Source organism: Lissotriton helveticus, chromosome 8 (genome assembly GCF_964261635.1).
Source record: "Lissotriton helveticus chromosome 8, aLisHel1.1, whole genome shotgun sequence".
Taxonomy (NCBI): Eukaryota; Metazoa; Chordata; class Amphibia; order Caudata; family Salamandridae; genus Lissotriton; species Lissotriton helveticus.
The window spans coordinates 344,636,737-344,650,082 of record NC_136069.1 but is presented as its reverse complement, the minus strand read 5'-3'; the positions used below and the strand labels follow the sequence as shown (position 1 = coordinate 344,650,082).

Below are 13,346 nucleotides of genomic sequence, written 5' to 3'. Positions count from 1 at the left end.
CAGCCAACGAATACAAAGCAAGCAATGAGAGGTACAGTGAAGCCAACCAATGGTAAGCAGTATGCGGGCTCTAAGCCCACTGTAAGATAACAATGTCTCACATCAGACGGAGCATGCACCGTCTTAGGCCACACCTAAAATAGCACTCTTATGGATGAGTGCCCAGTCTTTTGAACGTCCTGTGTTCCAGGGGAAGTATTGGGGTTTGGTCCAATCTGTGTTTGATGCGCCTCTGACATTTTTCTCTGTGCCACTTTCGCTAGGAAAGAGGTGGCAAATTTTGTATGGACAAAACATGGGAAATCAGCAGTCATTGGGATGCTTATTATGATACTGCAGGTTATCCATCATTTGTAGCATGAAAACTCATAAATGGTAGGTCAAACCACACCATGATAATACAATACCTGTCGGTATCAATATTTCCCCAGGGAATCTTTAAGGAGTTCAATTCTGGGCGCTCGCAATGAAGCACATTTAATGTATTCCTGCCTCTGTACCTCAATGGCATCTGTAAGCTGCATAGGACAACTTTAGCCATAAATGTAGTTTATTCGTACCATGCAGCCAACGTTAACTGCATTTTTTAACTGGTTTTCTTTCACCAATTCATTTGCATTGAGTTAGGAAAGGCAGCTACATTCAGTGCTGTCTCAAGACATTTTGCTGCTACAGACGATGGTACCTTTTTTTGGAGCATCTTTTCTTAATTATGTCTGTAACTACACCCTTTCTCTGGGAGCCTTTATATGGCGCCTCCTTAGAGGTTGTCCCATAGGCGACTTCACCTGTGGATGGAATTGTCACATCTGCATGGTAGCATTTCTGTGTTCAAAATATTGTATTGAGATTTGTAATAAGATACAGTACAGTAAACAAACAAAAAAGACAATAACAAAATATTGATAATAAAGTCATATGCATCATTGATGAGTCATCTTGGTGTAAGCGAATAAATAATAAGAAAACAAAGACAATATTCTACTTAGCAATTTACAGTATTAGTAATGTAAAGTATGGTTGATATCAATACTACGTTAATGCCGATAAAACTAATAAATTGAGAGGGAATTATTGATACAGTGGTTTCCGAAAAATGTCATGTTTATGTCATGTATAAATATGTTGAAAGGAAGACATCCTATCCCTTTGTCCTGTAAATGTGATCTATGCCCAGCAAGTATGCATTTACAATAGTTTAGCACCTTTCGTATTAGACATGGAAGATGTGATTACTGAAGGGATTAGGAAATTAAATAATGCTTGATTGTCGAAAGATAAGTAGGAGGAGAGGGCAAACAGTTCACAGATAGTATTAGAATAGGATAGTTTATTAGATATATTACTAATCTTACAAATAATATCCCTTACTTTAGACAAAAATGCAGCTATGGCAGGGCATTCATATAATAAGGTCTTCAAGGAACCATCTGTAACCTGACAATGCCAACATATGGGAGAAACCAGTAGTTACGGTTTAAGCAGTCTAATAGGGGTCCGTAGACAGTTATATAAACTAAAAAGGTTTGACTTTTATAGGGAAACCGGTAGCGAACTGGAGACATAACATTAAATAATGTGTTACCAGTTTTAGGATGAATAGGCAGTCTAATAGGGGTCCATAGACAGTTATATAAACTGTCTATGCAGATATTGCAGAAATCTCTAATATTATCAAAGCTTGCCAATTTATTAGGAAATAATTTCTTATATACTTTTGGCGTAATATTATTCTGGTGATGAACAATATTTAAAGATAAGTCAGTGGATGAAAGAAAGGCATTTCTTTGACCTATTTTGGCTAGGTAGAAAATTTTAGATTCTATCCACATGTTCTAATATCATATATTATGAGTAAGTTTAATAGCTGGGTTTAACCATAAAGAGGGCCGTTTGGAATGTTTAATATCAGTATAAAATAATGGATTATAAAATAAGAGAGCTTGCTTTGAGGCTTTAAAAACTAGAGATTGTTTAATTGAGGTTTTTGTTTTGGAGATTGTTAAAATAGAAATGAGTGAGGAAGGACTGGTTAAATCCTCTTCATGTTTTACTCACAATGAGGTAAAGTCCAAGTAGTATTTTAAAACCAGATGGAACCTTTTCATACAATAAAGGCAGTTTGATAGTCATAAACATTAGGCCACTTTAGACCCGAATTATGAATGTCATGTTGGACTTTTGAATAGCCTATTCTTGAGATTTTGTTATTCCAAATTCAGCTGGAAATTATTTTCTGCAGCTATTTATGAAAAAGATAATGGGAATTAAAGACGTGTCTTAGATGGTAAATATGTTTGCAGAACAGCCACCACTATGGTAGACATTTCTACCTTCACATAAGGAGTGTCTCTTATCACTGTGCTACGTCCGAACAGGCACTAAGTTTGTGTTCATTGTGGATTGGTTTAATATGATTCAGCGACTGAGAGAATCCATTAGTGAGCAAGTTTGTTATGAATTAATGTATACACTAGTGAGTCTTGTATGAGTCAGCTTGTACCTCAGCTTGTACCTAGTGTGCAGTGAAGTGATGCATTGTAAGCGTGTGTGTGAGAGGGTGTATTTACTCAAAATAGTATTTGCTGTGAATGAGTGATTTGCGAGCGAGTGAGTTTGAGTGAGGGTATTAGCAAGTGAGTGTACTCACAAGTGAATTTGTGAGTAACTGAGACTAATTGCAGAGCACTCGGAGCACGCACTGTAGGGTCTGTCAAAGCCATAGAAATAGAACGTTGTGGTACCCTCAGAATATATGTTCACTTTTGTATGTTTACTTGGAAACCTCACATAAAAGTTCTAACCTCTCTATCCTTGTTTAAAAGGATCTTCTTTTGAGACTGAAATATAAAATGACCTTTTCTTTCACCACCTCTTAGGATGGCAAGGACTACCTTCCTGTAAACACTTCCATAACAAACATTGCATGCACTGGCTGTAGTCCAACATCTCCCAACTCATGTGTCGGGGAAGGCAGGTCCACCACAAAGTTCAGCTGTGAGAGCTCAGAAAACCGTAGGTAAGGAAACACGTTCTGAAAAGTGTTCATATCCTGCTTGTTTACTTTTCTAAAAACTTCAAGTCGGGGTATCTATGTATTAAAACACTGTGTTGGTAATATTTTTGAATATCTAATACATCATCCATGCTGAAAGAAAAACTGGTGAGGTCTAAACCTATTTTAGAGTTGAATGCAAATGTGTTCTTCATGACTACAAGTATGGGTTCAAAGCTTTGCACAAAACGTATTACAGATCTGGAATTTTCTCTGTGAGTACTATCAAGAAAGAAATATTAGCTGCTGACTCCTTGAAAAATTTCTCCTCAAGACCTTTTTTTAGTATTGGTGTTTTTAATCTGTAAGGTTCTGAATCTTAGGGGCATGAAGGCAGGGGTAGCCATTTCTCCTCCAGTCATGGTTCCACCCAGTTCTTACATTTTTGATGTTTGATTATGATTAGGTGTGAGTTACGGCTGCCATTCGCTATATTAAGTCTGCTTCGCCACTTTACTCCCTTCTTGCACGTCAGTTTTCACTGTAGCAAGACTGGCTCTACCGTAGAATAGTATTGGGTTACATTATAACACCTTATAGTGCATAACTTCAATTAGGGAATAGCTAAAACTATGGTTCAAGACCCAAATCAATATAAATATTTAAAATCCAATCTAATGGTCAAATCGAATTTTAAATGACTATTTTGAAAATGGCACTTTTAAAAAACTGGCATTTTCCTACCCAACGCCTTTGGTAGCCTTATCAGAGTTAATCCCCCACTGTCACCTGGCAGCCTGCTGGGAGGTGTGACTGGGATCCAAGAAAAGGGAACAAAAGGGCCTTGGCTGGGATGATGTATAACTTTCTCCTGACAGGATAACGGGGGTATGTGCCAGCTGCACAAGCTTCAAAGGGGCATCCCGTCACAGGCAGGTGTAATTTGGCCTGGGCAATCCCCTGTCACAGGCACATGTAACTTGACCTAGGCCTGCCCCTTCCATTGTGCAGGTAGCCACAGTGGCACCAATCCCAGTGGGAGGAGAACCTGTTCCAGAACTGGCTTTCTGGGGGAGTTTCTCATTTACCTAGTCACACCAGAGGAGTATCCCCAGAGCTTTGAGCAGCGGAAGAATGTTCAAGGATTTGTGCCAAAAGAACCCGAGGCTACCACGGACCACTGCCAAGAGGTAGTCACTGACATTTCACTAATGGTCGAACTCAACTTGTTGGTATGTGCCTCTGAAAGTATCCTGACTTCCCAAAAAGTTTTAAAGTCCGAAGGTAGAAATCTCCATCGGGTGAAGGTGTGAAAAGTATTCTGTAGGCGAGGTACCTTTCTTGGGTGCAAATTTAGAATTTCTCCCACTCTGAGCTTTCTCACCAAAAGACAATGGCTTCATCGAGACTTCGTTCAACGGCTGTCTGACCCATCTCAACCACAGCCTGCTGCTTTGCCCCACTTAGGATTTTGGACTTCCATTCCGGAGACTAAGTCAGACGGTAAAACTTTCCTGCAGACTGAACCTGGTCCCTGTATTCCACCCTAACCCCATTGTGGTTGACTGTAATGTTTAGCGCGACCAGATACCCACGGTTGGAGCGTTGTGCTTTTTGGTGCTAGAAATATCTCAAACTTTGTTAAATCACACCCCTGGTTGCCTACATTACATTTTTGTCGCCTGGGGTTTATTTGCACACTAAAACTTTCTATATTGTTATAAATTGGAGTGGGATTTTTATTGTGTTGTGTTTTCTACTTTCTAATTGTTTTGGTACTGAAAAATGCTTTACACATTTCTTCTAAGTTAAGCCTGTCTGTTCCGTGCTACAGCTAGCCAGTCTTGAGCTCAGGTTTAAATTATTGCGACCTAGCTGGATCTAGTAAGGAATAGTGCTATAATTATTTGAAGAGGATTACCATGCACTTCAACTAATAATCTAGCTTCTCAAAGTCTGCAACAAGCACATATAAAGCAGTGCATCTGACATGGGATGCACTGCTGTAGATCAAACGTTTGGTTGGTGAACTCTTTTCAAACACTTCATAATGCGGCTTCTAGTAGTGTGAGTTGAGCCCCCCTAAATCTAACCCTGCATCTCCGCTCATAAAGAAAAAGCAAATGATTGTCTAATCACGCCAGGATATTTTAAAAAGTATTATATATGTTCCATAAATCTCTTTATGGGAATGCTCCTTTGGTTTTGCATTGCCATTTGAGTTTTTATACTATATCTAGGGCCCTGCACCCTACCATTCAACGCCTTCTGAAGGTTTCTATTTATAGGTTCCTGGTTAGATATCATGGGTTGTTCCGGAGTCACCAGTTGCATTCAGAATGAAGCTGGAAACCACAGCACTTTACCTTTAATTAAACAAGCACTGGTAAAGCCATGATATCGCACCTATGAGACCTATTGGCTTTGGCAATGATTTTTAGCCATGCTATTCAGCACCAGAGGTGGTGTGCAGCATGACTAAAAAGAAAAAACCCTATGACACTGCTGCTAGGTCACTTCGTAGGTGCATGGCTACAGACAAAGGCGTGGTTACAAAATGTGGGGAACATTTTTTTTTCTTTTTCTTTACCAATCTGAGATTGATTGGGAAACAAAAGTGCTTGTTTAAACATTTTGCACAAAATCATTAACAAAAAAAACGGGGGAGCAGGCTGGGATGGGAATGGGTGGGAAACAAAGCAACATGAGGAGAGGGCAGGCTTGGGCAGAAGGACAAGGGCGCAGGAAGAGAAAAAGGGGAGCAGAGAGCGGATTACGTGCAAAATGGCACGGAGGGTGAGATGACGGGGGCAAAGCACAACAGCAATGGAGGGCGATGGAAAGTAGAACACAGGAGAGTAAACCACGTGGAGCACTGGGGGTGGATGGAGAAGCCCAAAAGGAACACTTCTAGAAAAGATTCCACTCCGAACAGACTGTAATGCTGAAATCAATTCTTGGTTTTGTCCAACACTGCTTTTTCGCATGCATCGTCCAACATACTGCTATACCCTTATTTCATTTTAAAGTATGTTTTCACATTGCATGTTTTTGACAGGTACATAAACACCTACATATTAAAACAGCTCCAGAGTGTGAAAACCTTTGAAGAACTAACGCCGAAGAATGTATCAATTTCGGAAGTAAGTTTTGTGTCTGAAATGAATGCGCGTGTGTAAATGCACTTTAGTATATGATTTTAAATAATTTTTGCAGAACTGCCCATGACACAAATAAATATATTTTTTTAGTTTATAAAGTAATGTTGAAACATTCTAGCACTGCACTTGGTCGTGGACTCCTACCAGTATTTATTTTTTATTTATCAAGTTTTATATGAACAGTCTAAAAGCAAAGCATTCTTGCAAGAAGAGGAGCTGGTATTCATGTGTATGTTTAAACCTAAAGGTGGTATATCTGCATTTAAAAAATATATGTAAGGGAATACATGTTCTAGTAAAATAGCATGGCCATCTTATTAAATTAGATTAACAACAATTTATGTTGGTAAGTAGTTTAATATCATCATACTGATGTATGTCTATAGATAAAATTGGTTAAGACATTATTCCTTCATTTTGTAGAGATTCAATCACAAGTTCAGCTCTTTCATGATGCCCTGGGCACGCCCCAGAAATATGGACACTGATTGCAAGGCATTATTATGTGGAGAAGGGAATGCAATGCTTCTCTGGTGCTGCATTGGTGACCCCATATTATTCGGGCAAAGGGTAATGGTGATCCCTCTGGAGCACATCGTATTGGAGCCATCAATCCTCTTGTCCACTTAATGTAGTGTAATATTGAGGCAAATGATGCAGGGCGGTTTACAAGTTGCAGTCTCAATACAGATACATTGGCCAAAGCGGTAGGACACTCTTACTGAGGTGGTGCAGCATCTGAACATGTCCTGCATTCACTGCCCACAGGTGGGACCGATGAACCTTGCGCTTCTCCCACTTGAGACCGGTAGAGCCAGACATCCACAAACAACAGGATAATGCTGAGCCTTCCTGGACACTGTGCAAGATAAACCAACTATCAGGAGGTCCATTAGTAGAGAGCTTCTTCTGTATGAATGCTGCTAAAATAGTAGTATTTTACTTGTAGTGTGGTTACTGCCAGAGATCACAAGATGCTCACAGGCTGGATCATAGAATTCCCCTGCTACATCTCACTAAGCAAAAAACCTGGGGATCATATCAAGAGCAGAGCTTTCAATGATAACCCACTCCACAAGAGGTAAGAACTTTAGGAGCCAAAACTTAGGATATAGGCAGAACTTGACACCCATCTGTACACCTGCCAGACACCTAGGCTAGGACCATTGACATCTGATTCACCAAGAAAACTTCACACAACAAATAGAGAGGCAGCTAACTGTGACTTCAGGCTCAAGTGATGGGACGGTAACATATGGTATGATACAAAACTCCATCAAAAGTTCCAATATTATGCATCTAAAAAAATGTCATCTGCTTCAATTAACAAAGGATAAATTACTGGTCAGGCTAAATCATGTCATCAAAGTTTGAAGTGTTCAATATAAATCTTTTTATTAAAAATAGGGTTCTTTTAAATAGCCAAACACTCTAAGGACTCTTTTCCAAACTTTAACTTTGATGTCCACAAACACGGTAAATTATACAGAAACTCTTTTTTTCATCTTTCCACTACCCTACCACAATTCTACAATTGGATAACTAAATAGACTTTAATGCCTGAAATAATACATCAATAAACAAAGGGTTAATACGTTTGCTGGGTTTTTACTTTCATTATTTGTTCTCACCTCGGGGACTCTAAAGAGAATGAATCCCAATAATATTCGTGTTCATGGAGTTTCACAGGGAGCATCTCTCTTTAACAGGCTCCAGCCTTAAATAGATCAGAGCTATTTCCGGACTGTCACCCCACCTTATCCTATGCTTCTGTGTATGACGTCATATCATCCAGGAGAGTATCCTGGCGGTAAATGATACATTCTGTGCCATAAATTCCCGCACTGTAAAGAAAGTAAAGGGCAACCCAATAACCCCCTGCGAACCTGGGTCTGATTATGTAACAACAAACAGAAAGTGCAAACAAGAAGATCATTCTCCAAGCAAATGCTCAGTTTCTTTAAAAGACAGAATTGATCATTCATAGCAAGAGTCATTCAACAAATAAATACGGGTTTTTCAAATCGGAATTAATCATTCATAGCAAAACTCATTACTTTCTTGTTATCATTGGATGTTAACCTAGTTAAATAAGAAAAATATATTCAGAGGCACACGTGCGTAATAAAAAAGTTTACTAATTTCAACAAATTATATTGGCCAGTACAATTAACAGACCTATTTCCAACCTTGTAGACGATGAAGGGGTTATAATTTCTAGCATGCAACGCTCAGATGACCCTAAATAGGTTCTTTAAACACAGTCTTTAAAAATAGGTCGGGTAACTGCTGGTTCACTATTGCCAAATCAGAGTAATGAGTATTCCGTTGGTAACACGATCCGCAGATGAAGCCAATTCGATTGGAGCTTTTTTAGGTGGCAAGTAATGGAAACACGTCGGCGTTTCAGTCTCTCGGTTAATTAATAGGTGCGACCATCTTAAGGACTATGCTGAGATGATAATTAAAAAACCTGGTCAAGTCTGGATGAGAGAAAGTATAGCTTTGCAATGTTCATCTTAAATTCGAGAATTAAACAATTATGTGTGGCTCACTGGACATACATGAACACACATGGAAAAAAATACTAAGGGGCCTATTAGGATGACGGGCGGACTTTGTCCGCCCGTCATCCTACCGGGGTTTGGGACCGCCCGCCATAAGGGCGGGGGTCCCGTTGGGGGTATTAGGATGTGCCCGCCAAAGTGGCGGGCACATCCTGCATTTTTAGCATTGTGCCGGGCGGTGCTCTCTGCACCGCCCGCCACAATGCTAAAAATGCATTAATGCATTTGCATAGACAAAGCGGCAGGCACCGCGCGGTGCCTGCCGCTTTGTTCATGCAAATGAAGGGGGATACCACAGGTATCCCCCCGTGTGCACCCCCCACCTCTCCTTCACTCTGGGGCCCCACAGGGGGCCCACAGAGTGAAGACCGCATGCCTTTCCGTGGCGGCATCGCCGCCGCGGAAAGGCATCTACACAAGCCCTTCATAATATGGCTGGCAGTGTCTATTAGACACCGCCACCATATTAAACCTTTTCCGCCCCGGTCGAAAGGCGACCGGGGCGGAAAAGCGTAGAATGGTCTTTCCGTCCACCGCGGTCCCCCCCCCGCCATCCTAATATGGCGTTGGGAATTCAGGTGTGGATGGCGGGCGGATTGCCCCCGCCAGGCTGGCGGTGGCTACCGCCAGACTGGCGGGGGCAATCCGCCCGCCATCCTAATGGGCCCCTAAGTGTCAGAAAGTGCAAAGAAATACTAAGGGGGAGATTTACCATTTTTTCACACAGCGCAGTGCAGCAGCTGCAAATGTTGCGCCGCGTGAAAAGGAGAGAGGTGGAGAGCGCCCAATTTACTAAACTAAGGCACTCTCCTTCCCTCTTCCTTGCACCAGCGCTGAAATCAGCTGCCGTGACCAGGCAGACACCTTTGTGCCATGGTTTAAGGGTGTCTCCGCGAGTCTAGCATAGGTTTTGTACTGAAAGGGTGTCCTTCCAGTACAAAGTGCCATGCTTAGACTTGAAGCCTTTGCGCACGTTGTGTGTGTGCTGTACAATGCAGCACACGTACAAAGTCGAAAAAGAAAGGAGAAATGGAAGCATTTTTCCTTTGTTGTGCCTACTTTAAAAGGGCGCAGTTTTCTCTTGCTGAACCCTGTTTACTTTGTTTAGTAAATTGGGTTTAGCATGAGAAATCTTGGGTGGTTGCCTGTGTATGCCCATGCTCCATCCATGGTGCACCACCTTGGCACTAAGTAATGCAAAGCAGCGCTGTGCACTTCTTTGCATTACTTTCCTGTCATTTCCAGCGCTAAACAAGTTCAGTACTGGAAAGTAAATTGGAAAAAAAAGATTTTGCGCTGATTTGCGTCCTTTTGTGACACCAAAACGGTGTCAAATCTTAGTAAATCTCCCCTCAGAGTCAGAAAGTGTAGTGTGCTGAGTGAGGCCCGTTGTGGGAGCATACCACAACTAAATAAAATTGCAACAAAGCTATAAGAACAAAGTCCAAATAATTCTGGACGCATGGGAAGAGCAGGAAAATACAGATATGCCAGAAAGTGAAATGTGCCGTCACCTGTCGTGGGAGCATACGACAACCGAATAAAACCCGTGCAAAGCCATAAGAACAAATATGTCTGGACGCAGGGCACGAGCAGGAAAATACAGATATACTCATCAGAGTGAGAAAGTACACATTTTTCAACAAAGCCTTCCTTACACTGTCCATAGACTACTTCATGTTCGGAGTAAAGATAGGGTGACCAGAATTGTAAAGCCAAAAACCGGAACATTTCACGGAAATAGAAGAAGGACTACAGTTTTACTTCAAGCGAGTGTACAGAATGACAGTGCTCCTCAGCAGAGAATTACAGAACAGGCAGTTAGAACATACATAAAATGCAATTTTTAAACCCAGATGCTTGCCTGTTAATCAAATTACTTTCTTGAAACAACTGCTATACTATCTCTGCTTTGTAAAACATAAAAAAGCACCTCCTGCCATTTTCAGTCGACCCTCTCCAAAAACCGGGACAGGAGCTAAATTTCATGAAATCTGCCGGGACAGCTGGTGAAAACCAGGCACAGTCCGGGCAAATCCGGACTGTGCCTAAGTAAAGACAGCAGAAAATACATCAAAGAGGAAGAGATGTCAGTGCTAAAAACAGGGCCGGCCCTAGGCATGTGCAAAATGTGCACCTGCACAGGGCCGCCAAACCCCAGGGGCCGCCAGCCACGGACGAGGATCGGATCGGAAGGATCGTTCGTGGCAGTGGCGGCCCCCTGGCAGGATTTGGCGGCCTCCGGGCTCCGACCCCTAGCAATGGCAGCGTTGTTGTTTTACTTTCACTAACTTGCCGCCCAGCCAGCCAGCAGTTTGGGTCCCAGGGCCGTCAATCTTAGCCTACTACCAATGACGTGACGGCCCTGGGACAGCCCCCGCGCGCTGTGCGCAGTGCGCAACTGCACCTGCTGCTCTCGCTGTGACGCGTCACGGTGGTCTGGTCATGAGTCCCGGCACCAGGGAGAGTGCGTGCGTCGTCATCGTGCGTGAGAATAAACATTAATGCCAACGCCACTGCCGACGATCATTCAGGAACACCTCTGTCCGACTCCGGCATCTCGACTCTTTCCCCGACCCTATTTGGAACGGTGAGACTGAGAGTCTCAGCGGACAGCGGACTAGCACTGCAGGTATAGACACAACAAAGATCAAATTAATTTATGTTCAATCTGTGACTGTGATGAGTGTGAATATTACAGGCACTGTTGAGCAGACGCAGACAAGTCCTAGGGCCGATCTCCAGAGCCACAAGATATACTAAAGTACAAGACAGAGGTCTCGAATGCTCGACCTAAAAATGTAGTTCTTGTATGTTTTTCGAGGTCCTGTTTTTTTGTTCTTCTCATTTGTAAGCTATTCATCTGCTAATCTGTTTTTCCTTCCTGCCATATATACTCTCATTTGAAGTAATGCTCGAAGAAAACCTATAAAAGTCGTGCAGATTTGGGAGAGGTTAGCATTAGATGCTCACTACTATGGAGGGGAGGTCATCTCTTCAAATTGCAATATTGCATTTTCTGTGTATATATTATTGCCACATCTCTGATACCCCCTTGAAAACAATCTCCCTGGCACAATGTAATAATTCTTTGAATCTTGTGGGCATCCAGGAATGATGCCCGTTTGCACTCTGGGAATATGCTGTCCATCAAAACAATCTAGCGATTTCAAATGTCTGCATCTCTGCTAGTTACCTGGATACTCTGAATGGGCCAGCAGTAATGCAATCAGACTTCAGTCCTAGATTCTAGTTTCTAGATTATAGGTGCTTCCTTGTCATCACGTACTGCACCTGAATCCTTATGCTGCTAATGAAAGCAACCTTGCTCGGATTAACTCCATGAACAGGCCAACGTTGAGCTAAAGAGATCACAAATAGTGCCACAAGAGACACAAGTATTTCATCCAGACCAGTTTATTACTCTGCATTCTGAGCATTGCAGTCTTGCACCTATAAAAGGAAAAATAAAATTACAGAACTGAAAATGCAAAGAATAAATTCAAGAATAGCCAAAATTCTGACACCAAACAAGAAAAAAAAAGAGCTTTGCTGCTTTGATATGGTAACAATGGGAAATGGCCTTAATAACCAACACACCTGAGCCACACCTGCCTTTTCCCTGCTAGCCGAACCACTCTTGCCGTAACCACGCATATGCCTTATTCACAGAGATGACCTCTGTCTGCCTTCTACTCTCGGCACAGCACTTCCCAGAAAAGAAGACGCCTTGCCTTCTACTGCCTGCATAGAGAGTCCCCCCCTCAGAGATGACCCCTTGCCATCTACGCCTTGCATGGCAATACATGGTGTGCCCAATGGGGGTGATGCTCTGAAGACTATCAGATTTTGTGCACTTGATCCTCTTCAGATTAATGCAGTGGGCGTGTGTGGACAAATCTACCTGGCTGGGTGGTAATTAAATGGTGCTCTCCAGTTGACAAAAAGGGCACCTTGGCAGATCTTTCGAGTGAGTGTTGCCGGGGACTGCGTGGTAATGGCATTTTGTTTGCTTTGATACTTGCACAAGTGCCACCATTGCCTTTTCCTACGAACGTAACGTTTGTTCTTGTGCTCGAGTGTCTACCATATATTGCTGTATTATACCTCCTCTAATTATACTTTGTTTTCTCTCTAGCAGGCTTCACTTTAAAATAGTTTATTGCAGGGGATTAGACTGTAGACACCTAGATCATTAAAACACCTTCCTGAGCTCCGCCCCGTCCGGACCCCCTCTTCCGGGGCCCCCACCTACGCTCCCTGCACAGGGCCACCATGAGCCTAGAGCCGGCCCTGCTAAAAAGTATAGCCCCACAGGAGTGGCTTCATAGATGATACTCATGGGACTTATCGGCCAAAAAAGGCATCGAAAGGCACGAATAAATGCTACAAAAGGTCATGAACATCACTGCTTGCTATCGAATCAATCACAAAATATAAAAGGCATAAGGCGATCACGGTTTGGAATGACCTATCTTCTGATCTATAATAAATCCAATGAGTGAACGCAAAAGCTGCTCAGGGTTCAGTGCAGGAGTCAGTGAATTGGGAAGAAGTAGATGTAAGCAGCGAGAGGCATGCACCATGGACCAAACAACGTCTGACATGTTTTATTTTGCATGA

At 42.3% G+C, this 13,346-nt stretch overlaps 1 protein-coding gene across 2 annotated transcripts in view; it reads left to right on the top strand.

Annotated features, from left to right (window-relative positions):
• FLT1 (fms related receptor tyrosine kinase 1) overlaps positions 1-13,346 on the top strand; it is a 370,086-nt gene that overhangs the window by 345,230 nt on the left and 11,510 nt on the right. For both annotated transcript variants that reach the window (XM_078657127.1, XM_078657126.1), the window contains 2 exons: positions 2,880-3,019; positions 6,054-6,138. In XM_078657127.1, coding sequence (XP_078513253.1) covers positions 2,880-3,019; positions 6,054-6,138 — 225 coding nt within the window. The remainder of the gene's footprint in view (positions 1-2,879; positions 3,020-6,053; positions 6,139-13,346) is intronic.